At 34.8% G+C, this 17500-nt stretch overlaps 1 protein-coding gene across 1 annotated transcript in view; it reads right to left on the minus strand.

Annotated features, from left to right (window-relative positions):
- Nucleotides 1-5374: 5374 nt before the first annotated feature.
- Ptpmeg2 (Protein tyrosine phosphatase Meg2) overlaps nt 5375-17500 on the minus strand; it is a 46201-nt gene continuing 34075 nt past the window's right edge. The window contains exons 8-9 of the mRNA XM_089101833.1: nt 13087-13294; nt 5375-5799 (exon numbers count right to left, since the gene is read on the minus strand). Coding sequence (XP_088957959.1) covers nt 5570-5799; nt 13087-13294 — 438 coding nt within the window. The 3' untranslated portion in view covers nt 5375-5569. The remainder of the gene's footprint in view (nt 5800-13086; nt 13295-17500) is intronic.

The raw sequence follows: 17500 nt of genomic DNA on the forward strand, positions 1-17500 counted from the left end.
TGCATAACAAAATAAAGCAGATATTTCAGCAATCCCAAAGCCTTCTAAGCTCTTCATGCATTTCTGAATATCCCCATTGTTGTCCTTGAAAGTAGAAACGAAAACAAAAAATCTCTTTCCTCCCTCCCTCTTTCGCTCAGATAAAAATATTTTTCGGCAGTGGTTCACAACTAGCACGTACACGAGAATTTGTTTTCGGGGAGGGTGGGGCAATGATAAGATAAATATTTGATACTTTAAATAAGAAATGCTAAAAAAAACTCGGATATCTTTAGGACTTAACGAGCTAGGTCCTGAGCCAACCGTAACCCGTCTTAAGTGGTCAAAAGCTTACAACATACAAGAACAAAAAACTTTTGGAAATTAAATTGAAAACCAATCCCTCTAGAATTTCCCCTTGAGTACTTACATAAGTTTTTTTTTATATTTTAAACGTTTTCTTTTTAGTTTTTCTATTGAAAATTGTTGCGTTTTCCTCTTCGTCATTATTTCAATTGAGCTGTTTTGTTAATTTGTACTTAGTCTCTTATAGGCTATAGCCTATGGGCGTTAGTATTGGGGCATGTTTTTTTTTATAAACAAAACTAAAGAAATTGGAGTATATGCGTGGAATTGGGGTATGTATATATATGTTGTTGTGTCGTCCTCATTTTTCGGTTACTGAAAATTATCTTGGTTGTTGTTTCGTCTTTTTTTCACTTTTTATTCGTTTTTTTTTTTTGTATGCATCAAATGTAGACAGAGTAGTCTTCGAACCTATTAATGAATCGGAATAAAAAAATTGTAAAATGAAATTCTTCTGTTTATTAAACTAAAAGTAAAAAGAAACACTTTTTAAGACCTCCATATACGGTCTTGGGGAGTGTGCGCTAAAAAAGACATGGGTGAAACGTCAACAAAAAATAAGCTAAAAACATATGGCAACAGTAGCTGAAGAAAGTGTAGCTTTCCTATCAAGGTATAAGTTTTCCATCAAGAAAGTGTAGCTTTCTTGTCAAGGTGTAAGCTTTCCATCAAGAAAGTGTAGAAAGTGTAGCCTTCCTATCAATGTGTAATCTTTCAGAAAGTGTAGAAGTGTAAGAAGTATAGCTTTTTCCATCAAGAAAATGCAAAAAGTTTAGTTTTCCTATCAAAGTGTAGGTTTCCTATCAAGATGTCTCTGGGAATTCACAGATTGCCAATATTTAATTTTTACGAACAAAAAGCGTTTCTCACTGTTCAGCGTGGCAAGGGAGATAAATTGTGATAATGCCTTAAAAGCTGGTAATAAAAAAACCTTAGAAACATTTAAAATTTACAAGATTTAACATTTGACGTCTCTGAAAATACTTGGCAGCTCCAAGAAACTACAAAGACTGTTTTGTTTTTAATTCTCTATTGATCGGTATATTAATTTCACTAAAAAAAAAAACCATTGAAAAATTTCAGCTTCGATATAAACTTCTGATGACTTCTAATTTGCTCAATACATGAGAAAAGAAAAATATTGAGATTTATTTAATAATTCATCTAATGTTATTAAATTTTATCTCAATTTATTAAATTTATTTAAATAAAAAATTAAATTAAAATCAAATTAAAAGAGAGAAATGTCTGTTTTCATATTTTATTCCAAAGTACATAAAAGAATCATAAAAAAGATTTAATAATAGGAAAAGGGGTGTATCCAAACCTAAAGGTAAATCCGTAGCATTTGGAAGACGACTTTTAGACCTTTCTTTTTAGAAAAGTGCACAAATACACTATACAAAATGCGTTCATAAAACTGTGCAATAAATATAAAAAAATAATTGTAAAATTTTTTACTCTATAGTAAGTTTTAAAAAATGTAGTGTCTACTACAGTAATTGAATCCTAAACTTTGGTAACTTGATATATTTTTTTTTCTTTAACTGACACTCTATTTCCAAATTCTTCGAAAATATTAAAAACAATGTTCCAAACAATACATATTAAAAATAATTTTATTTTAAAGGGAGAAGGAGGGGGGAGGAGTACAATTCAAATAGAAAAATCATATAGTCAATCATACTGAACTTTCATGTGTGATGTATCTACTTTGAACTTCTGGCAAATGATTTTTCTCAAAATTCTGGCAAATGATTTTTTTTTCATACATACTTTTAAAAGCGTATTCGTTTATTTCTACTTATAAGTCGATTATAAATACAGATTACGTGAAAATTGTTCTTTTGACATGTTTATTCGAGGGGGGGGGGAATACGGTACAAAGACACAAAATATTTCATAAGACACGGCGCTGACATTAAAATGTAAAAATTACAGTTAGATATGTTAATTTATAATAACGTAACACAATGATATAACCTATGAATAATGATATTTCGCAAGACCAATTTTCTGAAGAAAAAAATAAACTAAGAAGAGAAAGAACGTATGGAATATTAGATAAAAGACGAATATTAGATATAGCATATATTCAGTTAAATGAAATAATTATATTAAATGTAATAAAATGCTATAATTTACATATAGTATAATAAATATTATATATTTCTTAAAATTAAAGTGTCGAGGTTAATTAACATATTTATCAGAAAGTGCTCTATATGAATTCGGAAGTAGCTTGCACAAGTCAGATAAATTCACAGGGGTCGCGAACAAATACTGAGATTCTAATGGTTGAGATTATAATTTCCTTTATATTTTCATGACAATGTTTTGTTTCTGTAAATTTCTTTTTTAATATTCAGATTATGCTTAGACCTATGATTCCCAACGAGGGGCGCAGGTCCCACCGGTAGGGCTTTGCCATATTTTGGACGGTTAGGGGCAAGACGTACACCTGTCGGGTGACTATAACTTAGAGCCTCAATTTTGAAAAAAAAATTATGTGAATGACGTCACATTCAAATGCAATTAAAGAGCAAACAAGATACATGATATTATTGCAATGATGTTATGCTTTGTATAAAAGATTTTGCTTTCAGACAATATTTTCCATTAGCATAAAATATGCCTAGAGGACAAACCAAAAAGATACCAAGTTAATCGCCTTTTAAGCTTCCTTCACGTCAATATACGTAAAATTTTGAACAACAAAATTTAAATATCACGAGGGGGCCATTAGGGTTTTAGGATTGCCTAAAGTCATTCCATCATTGATTTGGGGTATGGCCCAAAATCAGTTTGGGACCACTGGTTTAGACATGACTGGCTTTGATTTATTATAAGTTTTCTTTGAATTTTTTATATTTTGCTGAAAATTCATTTGTAAGATTTACATTTCACATTCTGTCTTGAACTTCCTGAGAGGAAAAAAAATTAAAGGGTAAAATAAATCACGCTCATTTACTATTCTATATCTTTCGTGGGGTTACCAAAAATCCTGTCAAGAGGATTAATTTTCTGAGACTACCCCCAAAAAATATCTTTTTTTCATAACAGATAATTTCTACATCTATTCAAAAAACATTGTGTTTTTTTTGACAGTCGATTTATTTAATTTATATGTTTTTTATATTTTCTTTGACATAAATGAAAAAAAAAACACTATTAAAGAAAAGTAAAAAAATAAAAAATAAACGTCCTAACAGAAGAAGGATGAAAACATACGAATATAATACAGGACAAGGATTGTAAATACAAATATCGACACTAAATAAATTTATATAAACTCCCGTGACTTCCACCTTGTTTTGTTTCCTTCCGTCTCACGTGAGGACTATTGACGCTCGGCCGTGCAGCCAGTAAACAGTTATCTGTGACATAGTTTTATTTGGTAGTGTATTTACAATAATGGTGTTTTATTCGTTCCTGTCTGTGAATTCAACAGCGCTTCTTTTTGACATCTTCAACTCTATGTTCACAGAGGGCACCAATTCACCAAAATCTGTTGGAGGGGGGGGGGGTTAAGGATTATTCTCAACTTTTTTAGGGAACCTACAAAAAACAGGTATTTTTCAAAATCTAAAGGAGGGGGGGGTGTTTTTTCGATTTGTTCCGATAAAAATACCAAAATATATGTTTATAAATTCAGGGGCAATTGCGACCCCCCCCCCCAGTTGACACAGAGAAAATTTTTACGATACGCAATAATGGTGAATTGCATTTATAAGCAATGTTAGAAGCCGTTACGATCACAGAGAATTTTTGCCGTCATCCAATTTATTACATCAAACGCCCATGGCTTCTATGCCTATTACTGTTGTTTTAAAAATACGACACAACTTCCCTTATATTTGCTGTTATGAAAAAAAATAATATCACATAGTCCAGTAAAAAAAAGTTACCCCAGTATAAGCCCATTGGCCTGTACTGGGCTTAAGCAGATCGATTTTCTCATTTTCCTTAATGAATAATATCTGAGTAAAAAAAGGCCTGAATAGTTTTTCATGGCGTTTTTACGTTATTCCTCAATTCGACTGAGGGATGGGTACTGCTCATAACTATTTATTTATTAAGTGAAGCAATGCTTTATGAAGTAAAGTAATTATCTTTATTTGCTGATGAAAAACATGCGAAGATCGAAATGATAATTCCATATTATGATGATAATAATATAAAATATTCAAACTGATAATAGGTTCGAAGATGGTAATACGACAAACCCATGATGATGATATGATGACGAAGATTATTTGTTCGAAAAGAAGTTTAACGCATATGCTGTTTCTTTTTTACTTTTAGAAAGTAAAAAGCATATTTATTTGTTTTAGTTTTCCTTCTTTTTTGTGATGACACTCTTCTAAATGTGAACACATAAAACAAGGCTTGGCAAGCAGCCAAGATTCCTTTTCAAATTTCTCAGGAAACAAATTAGAGTAAATAATGACTTTCCGGAACAAATTTCTTTGTATTTTAAAGAAAATAAAATATTCAGGAATCAGCTCAAATATCAAATCCTGAAAACATCCGAAAGTGCATTCATAAAGCTTAACCATATATATTCAGAGGTAGTTTTAAGGGGGGAGGCATAGGGAGCACTTGTCCCAGCCACAGATATTTAAAATAAATAATATAACGAGCAGTCCATGTTACAGAACACTCCATGACTTTTCATTGGTTAGTCTTGTACAGTAGAATCGTGATTTTGATTACGTTGGTTTGTCTCTCTTTCATAGTTATCGCAGTTTGATTTTATTTTGTATTGTAGTGTGATTCTTTCGTTCTTTTTTTCTTTCGTTTTTATAGCATTTACAGTATATTTGTATGAAGGTTTGAAATTAAATTATTATAACGGTTATGCGGTAATCATTTTGTAATCTATTTTATTAAAATAATGTAAAAAGTGCTGTTGGCAAAATTGGCATCAATCTGAAATTTTATTTTTTTGAAAAATAAAAGTAAGTAGAACGAATTTAATGAATTTAAATGTTTTTTTTCTATAGTTTGAATTGTAATTTTGTTAATAAATGATTTTTTTTTATTTGGCCTGGGAATTTTTGGCAGACAGGGGGAGGAGGCTTACAAGGATTTTGTCTTGGGCACAAAAGAGGCAAGAGCCACCACTTCATATTTATAGAATATTAAAGGAAGTTTGTCCCCTCTGAAAGCAAGTATACCCTACCAACCCAAAAATATCATACCCTACAAACAAAGAACCAAATTACTCGTCATCTGGTTCAGAATCAAAACCAGTTAAATCAATCACTTCAGGGTTTAGTAGACTCAACGATAGGGCAGCTTCAATAATAGCCAAATGGCAGAATACATATTGATCGGGCATTTGTATTGAGTAGGCTCTTTGTGCTCGAAGCTTTTCAACTGTCCCTCGTACATCTACCGTTCCAATATCTTGCAATCGCTGAAGACATATATCTATTGTGCAAAGAGTACCTAGAAAAGAAAGGTAAAAGGTCATAACAATCAATAAAGGCATACGCCTATTGTGCAAAGGGTACCTAGAAAAGAAGTCGAACGTGTTTCCATAACTATAAATGGAAACACGTGTTTATTTGGCAGGGAGTATTGAAAAAAGACGGAGGAGAAAAGACCACAATAATGGATGGAGACCCATGTCAATTGTCAAGAGAGTACCTAGAAAAGAAAGGGAAAAGGCCATAACAATAAATAGAGGCATATGCCTATTTTTCAAAGAGTACCTAGAAAAGAAGCGGAAAGTGTTTCCATGACTATAAATAGAAACACGTGTTTATTTTGCAAATAATATTGATAAAAGAAAGAGAAAAGGCCACAATAATGAATAAAGACACATGTCAATTGTCAAAATAGTACCTAGAAAAGAAAGGGAAAAGGCCGTAACAATAAATAGAGGCATACGCTTATTGTTCAAAGAGTACCTAGAAAATAAGTTGAACGTGTTTCCATAGCTATAAATGGAAACACATGTTTATTTTATAAAGAGTATTGAAAAAAGAAGGAGAAAAGGCCACAATAATAAATGGAGACACATGTCAATTGTCAACAAAGTACTCAGAAAAGAAAGGGAAAATGCTTAACAATAAATAGAGGCATAAGTCTATTGTTCAAAGAGTGCCTATAAAAGAAATGGAAAGTGTTTCCATAACTTTAAATAGAACCACGTGTTTATTTTGAAAGGTTATAGAAAAAAGACGGAGAAAAGGCCACAATAAAGAATGGAGGCATATGCCCATAGTACAAAGATTACCTAGAAAAGAAGGAGAGCAGGCCAGAATTATGAGTGGAGAAATTTGCTTATTTGGCAGAGTACTAAGAATAGAGAGATAAAAACCAGAAACATAGAATGCAAACACTTGTACATTGTCCAATGCTCACCCGGAAAAGAAGGAGAAGAGATATAAAAAGTACATTACTGCATAACCCTACTTATGAACTGAAAATTAGTACTAGAGAATTAGCAATATTATGCATAGACAAGAACGCTCAGTTGTCAGAGCGCAGAAAATGAAAGGTGAAAAGCCAGAAATAAAGGTCGGCAATAAAGATACACGTTCCAAAGGTCACCCAGAAAAACAGAGGAAAAGATCATAACAATAAATGGAGGCATAAGCCCATTGCAAAAAGACTACTTAGAAAAGGATCGGCCATAATTATGAATAGAAAAATCTGCTTATTTGGCAGAGTACTAAGAATAGAAAGAGAAAAGCCAGAAATAAAGAATGGAGGCAAAGGTCAATTGTGCAAAGAGCACTGAGAAAAGAAGGGGAGGATATCATAACAATAATTGTAGGCATTCACCTATTGATGAAATACTAATTAGAAAAGAATAAACGGACATAATTATTAATAGACATACCTGCGTAATTGTAAGAGCACTAAAAATAGATGGAGAAAAGCCAGAAATAAATAATAGCGGCACAGGGCATCTTTCCAAAAATCACCCACAAAACCAGGGGAAGAGATAAGAACAGTGAATGGAGGTATAAGCATATTATAATAAGACTGCCTAGAAAAGTATATTGGTCCATAATTATGAATAGAAAAATCTGCGTGTTTCGTAGAGTATTAAGAATAGTAAAAGAAACGCCCGAAATAAAGAATGGAGGCACATGGCAATTGGGCAAAGAGCACCGAAAAAATAAGGGGGAAAGACCATAACAATAAATGGAGGCATATGCCTATTGTACAAATGAGCACCTAGAAAAGAAGTGGGAAGGGCCATAACTATAAATAGAAACATATGTTTATTTTGCAAAGAGTATTGAGTAAAGAATGAGAAAAGGCCACAATAATGAATGGAAGCACATGTCTTGTACAAAGAGGACCTAGAAAAAAAGGAAAAGGAAATAACAATAAATGGAGCCATATGCCTATTGAACAAACAGTACCTGAGAAAAGAGGGAGAACGGGTCGTAACTATCATAGACAGCGCGCTAGCGCTGCCTAAGTAAAGAACGATGTGGCCACTATGTGTGTTTTTTTTCTTTGAATGGCAGTTCGTATAGAAGGAGTTGTCGCAAAAACTTCGAAAAGGGCTCATTCGATTGAAAATTGGAGTGGCTAGTGCCCTTTCTAATAGTCGAAGGTGATTGGAGGGCAACTAGCCCCCCCCCACGCCCATCATTCCCCAAAACACATCCAATCAAAATTTAGAAACAGGCATTTTGTTCAACGAAGCTGATTGCCAGATAGAAAATATCTTTTTGAGGAGGACAATCCCTCACAACCATCGGGGCAAGGTTTTTGAGTTGTGCCCTGAAAGCATATAAGAACAATGTTGGCACAACGTACCATATATTATTTTTTTACTTTAGAACAGGGCGCTTCATATGGAAGGGGTCGTCGTAGAGACTTCAAAATAGGCTTAATCGATTAGAAATCGAGAGTTCTCGGGCCTTTTTTAATAGTCTAAAGTGTTTGGGGGCAACTAGCTCCCCCCCCGCGCCCATCATTCCCCCAAACACATCCAATCAAATTTCAAGAGAGGCATTTTGTTCAGCGCTCTTAATTTCCAGATACAGAATTTGTTTTTGAGGAGGACACTCCCCCACCACCCTCAGGGCAAGGGTTTTAAGTTATGCCCTGGGGGACTATAAGATTTTTTAGAGAAGGCGTTGTCGTAAAAACTTAAAAACCGGCTCATTCAATTTGAAATTTGAAGGGCGAGTACCCTGTTTAATAGTCAAAAGTGATTGGAGGGCAACTAGCCACACCTACACCCATCATTCCCCCAAACACATCCAATCAAAATTTTGAGATAGTCATTTTGTTCACCGTAGTTGATTTCCAGATAGAAATTATGTTTTTGAGAAGGACACTTCCCGACAACCCTAAGGGCAAGGGTTTTAACTTATGCCCTGGGAGCATATAAGGTTTTTATAGAACGCGTTGTCTTAGAAACTTCAAAAAAGGCTAATTCGACTGGAAATTCAAAGGACTAGTGCCCTTTTGAATAGTCGAAAGTGATTGGAAGGCAACTAGCCCTCCCCCCCTCCACGCCCATCATTCCCCCAAACACTACCTTTGAGCAGGACACGCCCCCACAGTCTTCAGGGCAAGGGTTATAAATTATGCCCTGGGGACATATAAGTTTTTACTGAAATCTTTGTCGTAAAAACTAAAAAAAGGGCTCATTCAATTGGAAATTCAAAGGTCTAGTGCCCTTTTTCATAGTCGAAAGTAATTTGAGGGCAACTAACCCCCCTCTCTTGCCCACCCTTTCTCCAATCACATCCAATCAAAATTTTTAGATAGCTATTTTGTTCAGCGTTGTTGATTTCAAGATAGAAATTTTTTTGAGGAGGCAAGGGTTGTGAGTTATGCCCTGGGGGCATAAAAGGTTTTTATAGAACGCGTTGTCGTAGAAACTTCAAAATTGGTTTCGATTAGAAATTGAAATGGCTAGTGTCCTATTTAATAGTGGAAAAATATTGAAAGGTAACTAACAGTCTTTCCACGCCCATCATTTCCCCACACACATCCAATCAAAATTTTGAAATATCAATTTTGTTCCAGGCAGTTTAAAGTTGAGGACATTATACCTTTGAGCAGGACACCCCCCCCCGCACAGTCTTCAGGGCAATGGTTATAAGTTATTCCCTGGGAGCATATCAGATTTATATTGGGATATTTGTCGCAGAAGTTTGAAAAAGGGCTCATTCGATTGGAAATTCAATGGGCTAGTGCCCTTTTAAATAGTCGAAAGTTTTGGAAATTAGGTCTTTATGGATGCTAGCCCATCCCCCCCCCCCCAAAAAAAAAAAAACAACCCTCAGGGCATGGGTTGTAAGTTATGCCCTGTGAGCATGTAAGGTTTTTATAGAAAGCGATGTTGTAAAAGCATCAAAAAGGGCTCATTCAATTGAAAATTGAAAGAGCTAGTGCCCTTTTAATAGTCGAAAGGGATTGAAGGGCAGCTAACCCCCCTCTAGCGCTCATTGTTCCCCCAAACACATCCAATCAAAATTTTAGAGATATACATTTTGTTCAACGTAGTCGAAAGTTCTGGAAATTAGGTCTTTTAGGATGATAACCCCCTAAGAGCCCTCAGTTCAAAGGTTGTAAGTTATGCCCTGGGGGCATATAAGGTTTATATAGAAAGTTGTTGTAAAAATTGCTCATTTGTTTGGAAATTGAAATGGCCCTATTTAATAGTCGAAAGTGAGTGGAGAGTAATTGACCCCCCTCTAACACCCACCATTTCCCCAAACAAATTCAATCAAAGTTTATAGATAGCCATTTTGTTCAACGTAGTTGAAAGTTCTGGAAATTATGTGTTTAAGGATGACAAACCCCCAAGAGTCCCCAGGGCAAACGTTGTAAGTTAAGATTAAATAAAAATACACTGTGTTAAGGCTAATTCTCAATAAGGCATGAAAGAAAGTAAACAGATTTTCTTGCGAATGGTATCAAGTTTTCCATTTCAGGTCAACTAGAGGAGGTATGAAACTGAATTAAACAGTACTATTTGTGTCCAGATTTTTAAAAGGGTGCTTGTTGTTAAAAATTGCTGAAAAATTTTCTCCAGCATACAAACAGCAGGCCAAACTACAAATTCTTAAAAAAAAACGAAGAGATTTAAAGTATTATTTTCTTTTTCCCTTAAAAGACTATGTCAACATAAAACGAACCGAAATTAATTAAAAAAAAACTTTTTTCACAAAATAAGTTTTTCAAAGAAAAGTAAAGAACTCCATTACACCTAAAGTGAGCCAAACTAAAATCAAATAATCTACCAAGCGTAAAACTACCACAAATCAGCATCGATAAGTAAATGAAAACCAAAAGGAACAGAAATTACAATAAATAACCGAGTCAAACTCAAAACGAGCAGAAATTAACAAGAATAGGGCGCAGAAACCCTATTCCATCCCAAGGCTAGAACATAATTTGCACTTTACTGAAAAAATACAAATGGAATGAGCATTGTCAGTTTAATATGCTTATACTGATTAATGTTAATCAAAATGTTATTTCTGTTCGTTTTTTAAGACTTTATAGTTTTCCCTGCTATTTGTATAGCAGGGAAATATTGGAGAAAAATTTTCGGTAATTTTTAACAAAATACACCCTTTTAAAAATATGGACACAAATAGTACTGTTTAATTCAGTTTCATACCTCCTCTAGTTGACCTGAAATGAAACTTTCGCAAAAAAAAATCTGTTTACTTTCTTTGATAGCTTGGATACACTTACGCTATTTGTGTGCTGGAGAAAAATTTTCAGCAAGGTTTAACAACATAAACCCTCTTAAAAGTTCTGGACACAAATAGTAGTGTTTAATTTAGTTTCATACCTCCTCTATTTGACCTGAAATGAAAAACTTGATACCATTCGCAAAAAAAATCTGTTTACTTTCTTTGATAGCTTGGATACACTTGCGTTCTTTTGATTTGGTTAAATTTTAAGAGCAGAAGCAGCCCCGAAAGTTTGGACATAATATCCTAAGTCATTCTTAGGATACTGCTGAGATGCCTTATTGGGAATTAGAATTATCACAGTGCATTTTAATTTAATCTTAAGGCAACATTTGGGCGTGGGAGGCGTGGGGGTGGGAGGGGGGGAGTGGAAGAGGGATTAGTTGCCGCCCAATCACTTTCGACTATTAAAAATGGCACTAGCTCTTTGAATTTCCAATCGAATGAGCCCCTTTTGAAGTTTCTTCCCTTTTGAACCCTTGGCCTGAGGGTTGTGGGGGAGTGTCCTCCTAAAAACATATTTTCTATCTGGAAATCAACAACGCTGAACAAAATGGTTATCTCAAAATTTTGATTGGATGTGTTTGGGGGAATGATGGGCATGGGGGGGGGCTAGTTGCCCTCCAATCACTTCAGACTATTAAAAAGGGTACTAGCCCTTCGAATTTCCAATTGAATGAGCCCCGTCCAAGTTTCTGCAACAACTCCTTTGATACGAAGCGCCCGGGTATGAAAAAAAATCACACAAACACATTGGGCCCACATTGTTCTTTATTTTGGCAGCGCTAGCGCGCTGTCTATGATATTACTACCTAGCTAAGTGAAGCTGTCCACATGACCATCTTTACTAATAATACTACCTAGGTAAGTGAAACTGTCCACCTGACCGTCTTTACTAATTATACTACCTAGCTAAGTGAAGCTGTCCACCTGATCAATCTTCTCGTTACCCAACATCACCTCTTGTCCTTCACTTATTACTAGTTTTAGCGATGAAGTCTCCTTAACATTAATTTTCTAACCCTGAACTGGCAAAACCTCATTTTGCTAGCACTTTCATCAAGGATGCTTAAATCATCAGCAAAATCTAAGTCTAGGAGAGTTTTATTTCCCAAATTGATTCCATATTCTCCCATTGCCTTTGCTGCGCACCTTAGGACACAGACCATCAAAATGATCCATATGAATGGATAGGACGCAACCTTGATTAACTCCTGATTTATTACGAAACCAGATACTAGCCTCATTTCCTACATTAACCGCAGCAATGTTATCCTCGTCCATAGCACTAACCACTTTAATGTATTTATCTCATATACCATACAAGGGCACATACAAGAGGATTATTTAATATTGATTTGTCAGATACCGTTTTATCAGTTCTTTCCTGTTTAAAATCAGAATTGAGAAAACTGCTCCTCCAACCGACAGAATACACACTAAATTTCACCTTCAACCAGGAAGTGCAATGGAGATATGGGGGGCCAACCATCCTCTGTTTTCACAAACCCTACCTGTTTACCTTCCCTAGATTTCTCCAGTTACCCATTTAAAGCTGGGTGGACTCTGGCTGAGCTTACAGAGTCACACAACTGACCCCCATCCGAAATCAAATAATTGAGTACACCAGGATTTGAAACCTCGTCCTCTCGGACAGGATACTAAATCCAGAACTCCAATTCACTCGGTTAGGAAGGCTATGACTAGGACATACTAAATATCACACAGAAACACCACCCAGTCGTTATTGCTTGATAAAAAATAACTTTTATTTTAAAAACTTAGCCACACGATGTTTTGGTAATAATCGAACGATTACTAAAAGAATAATTCTTTTGATTATCGTTCTTAAAAGACTTGTCTGCAAGGAATTATTTATGTCTATAAAACTAATAGCTGAAATAAGCTGAATTAATAAATCTATCTTCAAGTTTCCAGGTGAAAGGAATTAGTAAGTTTGGTTGGGACCAATGCTAACACATCTACAATATTAGATAGACAAAAAGAAAGAGAAGGGCTTTTTACACAACAATAAACAAATTACCTGTGCGTCCAATTCCGGCTGAGCAATGAACTACAATGGGAGGACCAAGAGAGTGGCCATTCCAGAGGTCACCCAACGTTCCTAAATTGCTACTTTGTAATTCTCTAATTTTATGAAGAAAATCTAAAAACGCCAATGCACTATGAGGAACACCGTAGTCAGGCCAAGAGGAAAACTGCATGTGCGTTACTGTTCTTGTTTCTCGAGTCTGTAAAGAGAAAAGAAGAAAACTCTTGTATTAATTTGATACAAATATTAGCACAAAAACCATCAGTTAGCCATTTGTAGCAGTTCACCCAACGTTCCTAAAATTTACATTTTACAAATACCTAATTTTTTGAAGATCTATAAACTCTAATGCAAATGAGGAGCTCCATGGGATGGTCAGGACTAATTTGCATGAACACTACTGTTCTCATTTCTCAAGTCTATAAAAGAGAAAAGAAAACAAACTTTCAAGTAAGTTTTGACAAAAAAAAAAAAATCGTCACGAAAATCATCAGTTAGAAATCTATAGGTAATTCCTGAAGTTTTCTTTAGATCATTTTCATGCGTCAGTTTTTATATTTGGCCATAACAAATTTTTTGGCCAGTTAGTATTTTGGCCCTTCTGGTAATTTTCATAATTTCAATAAGAATGGTAATTTCTGGCAATAAAAAGAATTAAATTCTGGTAATTTCAATAAAAACAAAGGCCAATTTACATAATTACTCACTAGCCCATAATTCTGGCTCTTCATTTGAAATAAGTACGACTTCAAGAGTAGGTTTCAGCATCCAGCCTAGTGGGTTAACAATTCAGAACTCAAATTTCAAAACAGTATTTTTATGCCGTGATAAAAATAAACCTGTCAGTATTTACAACCGACGCCTTATACAAGTAGTTGAATAATTTTTTTCGATTGAATAACGGAATTTATTCAATAAAACAAGCAAAAAGACAAAAAAACACTAAAAAAGCAATACAATATAATTAACCCTCCTTAAGCTTTTGCTTGATTGGAGTAGCCCCTTAAACATGGGAATAAAATTTTTTAAAAAGAAGAAAATCAAAAAAAATCAAAAAAATCTATACTTGCCCAGCTCCTGGCCCCAACATCCCTTCTAGACAAGGATTGATTCCACTGCCAACACACCATCCAACAAAAAATTACATGATTTATTTCCGTTTAATTTTTTTTTTTTTTTTTGAGGGAACTTGAGAGCGAATGAAACTCTATTAGCTATTCTTCAAAAATCATACAACCGGAGACAAACTGCTGTAAGATCTCTAGAGAAATCACACACATTTAATGATTTTTTTTCCAAAAATTCGGGCAAATTATTCCAACCATTTGGCCCATTATGACCTTTTGAAATATAGATCTAGTTTTAGCAACTTGAGGTGTCTTCGGAACAGTTATTACTCATCATTATTGTGGCATTTATTTAAAAAAAAAATTCCGAAAAAGAAGTTCTGCAAAGAAAAGTTAAGAGCCATATTAAACTTAAGACCAGCAGAAATAAACTATAACAATTCAAACTCAGAACGAACAGAAATTAAATAAACACTCATAGCAAATATACAGATAACCGGTGCTAACACAAATGATCAAATAGGTCTTAAAACGATTAAAAATTAAGCTTAACATTCTAGGCACACTTAAAAAGAACAAAAATCACCACAAACAGGAGTTTGGCTACTGCAAAACTTCCCCCTTCTTCCACCCTACAATTCTAAAGCCCATTGTGTAATTCAGGTTTTAGTGAAAACTATATGCGTCTAGAAAATTCGTTGGAAAGAACAAAAATATCGAACTAAATATTTGATACATAATGATGGTAATTGCCGAAAAACTCAGCTATTCAAGATTTTATTTCACTGTAATTTCTATTTTCATTTTTCAATATTGTAAATATATAAAAAAATATGTGTAATATTATTCGTTTTCAGTAAAGATAAATGAAGCAATAGGCTTTAAACTTTTGCGGCAAGGGGAGGGGGAAGAGACAGTAGCCCCACTCCTGTTTGTATTGATGATTTCTGCCCTAGAATGGATGATAGACTATCAATCAACAAATGAAATGATATCATTTTCATACAATATTGAAAAAGGAGCTAAGCCAGCTTTGCCTCTCACTGAGACTTGCCTCTCATCTTGGCTTTACTCCAATTAGCCACGGCTCTCAAGTTTTTCATCACTTCCACCAAGTTGATTTTAATTCAACTTTAATTCAAGTTGATTTTAATTCCGTCTACTCGTAAATTGAATCAACGATGACGAAATCGACAACCTAAACACATGGGAAATATATAATTTGGGTTATATATTCGCACATTCACAGCATCTCTCAGTCTAAAAGTATCATATTACTAGGTAATTTACTACCTACAGAGACCAGGCCAATGCCTCTATTATTACTACACTCTCTTATCACCTTTCGTATACAGTGGATTAATTAGGGTTTTTTTTGTTTTTTTTTTAAACAACTATGTATTTCCCTTTTTCAAAAATCGTGCTAATAATCTTCAGTAACTTATTTCTAACTTCAGACCCACCCTAATTAAGAAACTCATTTACACCACCATAAACACATGGGGCCTTATTATTTTTTAACCCTCTTGTTACTGTCACTAATTCTTCTTCACAAAACTAATTTTTCTTCACATCCAAGGTATCATAAACTTTTTCATTTCCCTCTATACCTTTTCTCGCAACTCAATCCCCTTTTAGGACATTCTCAAAATGTTCTGCCCATCCCTCTTTAACTCTTTCCTTATCGCTAATTGCGGCCCCGTTCCTATCTTTAAATAGGACAAGTTGAGATTGCCTACTCCCTCTCAATTTATTAACGTGCCACCATAATATTTTACTATTATGCCGTCTAGCTGCATCTTCCAGATCCTCGGCAAATTTATCCATGGCCTCCATTTTACACTTAATTTGTCCATATTTTAATGTTCTCTCCACTTTCTTTACATTCCTTTTGTTTTCACATGATCTACCACTCAGATAATTCTTGTACAAGTCCCTTCTCCTCTCTATTAAACAAAAAGTATTTTCACTAATATTTCTAGCTGCGCTCCAAATTTTCTTCCCTAAGACACTAATAGATGGTGATCTTTACTTATAACATCAATAACAGCACTCCAATATTTCCTAGTATCTTGCATTGTTTCCCCGGTCTTCGGTTTACAATAACATAATCAATAAAGTTTCCTACCACGTGAATACCACGTTAACTTATAGACTATTTTATGACCAAACACCATATTGGTTATAACTAAATTGTTATACCTTCAAAATTGTAGCACTGTTTTCTTTTCCTACGCCAAATTTACCTAGGCTAGGATATCATATATCTCTATTTTTACCGACCTGGGCGTTGAAATAATAGGAAGCGCAATAGCACTACCTAAGTAAAGAACGATGTTGGCACAGTGTATTTTTTTTCTTCTTCTTGTTCTTAGACCAGGGCACTTCGTTACGAAAGAGTTGTCGTAGAAACTTCAAAAAGGGCTCATTCGATTGGAAATTGGAGTGACTTGTGCCCTTTTTAATAGTTGAAAGTGATTGGATGGACAACTAGCCCCCCCCCCACGCACATCATTTCCCCAAACAAATCCAATCAAAATTTTGAGAGAGTCATTTTGTTCATAGTAGTTGATTTCAAAATATAAAATTTTTTTTTTAGGAGATCACTCCACCACAACACTCATGGGAAGAGTTTTAATTTATGCCACCGGGGCATGTAGGAATGATATTGGCATAATGGTTTGTTTACTATTTTTCCGTTGGACCAGGGCACTTCGTATCGAAAAACTTGTTATAGAAATTTTTAATAGGATTAATTCAATTGAGAATCGGAGTGGATTGTGCCCTTTTTTATATTCGAAAGTAACTGGAAAGCAATTAACACCCCTTTCACGCCCACCATTTCCGAAAACACAACCAATGAAAATTCTGAGGTAGCCATTTTGTTCAGCGTAGTTGATTTCCAGATAGAAAATATGTTTTTGAGGAGGTCACTCCCCCAAAACCCTCAGGGCAAGGTTTTTAAGTTATGCCCTGGGGGCACATAAGAACGATGTTGGCACAATGTATTATTTTTTGTTTTCTTTAGACCAGGGCACTTTGCATCGAAGAAGTTGTCGTAGAAAGTTCGAAAAGGGCTCATTCAATTGAAAATCGGAGTGGCTTGTGCCCTTTTTAATAGTCGAAAATGAATGGAAGGCAACTAACACCCCTTCCACGCCCGCCATTTCCCGAAACACATCAAATCAAAATTTTGAGATAGCCATTTTGTTCAGCGTAGTTGATTTCCAGATAGAAATTATGTTTTGAGGAGGACACTCCCCCACAGCCCTCAGGACAAGGTTTGTAAGTTAAGCCCTGGGGGCATATTAGGTCATTACAGAAAGCGTTGTCGTATA

Source organism: Artemia sp. Qi Xiang Cuo, chromosome 15 (genome assembly GCF_049724085.1).
Source record: "Artemia sp. Qi Xiang Cuo chromosome 15, ASM4972408v1, whole genome shotgun sequence".
NCBI lineage: Eukaryota > Metazoa > Arthropoda > Branchiopoda > Anostraca > Artemiidae > Artemia > Artemia sp. Qi Xiang Cuo.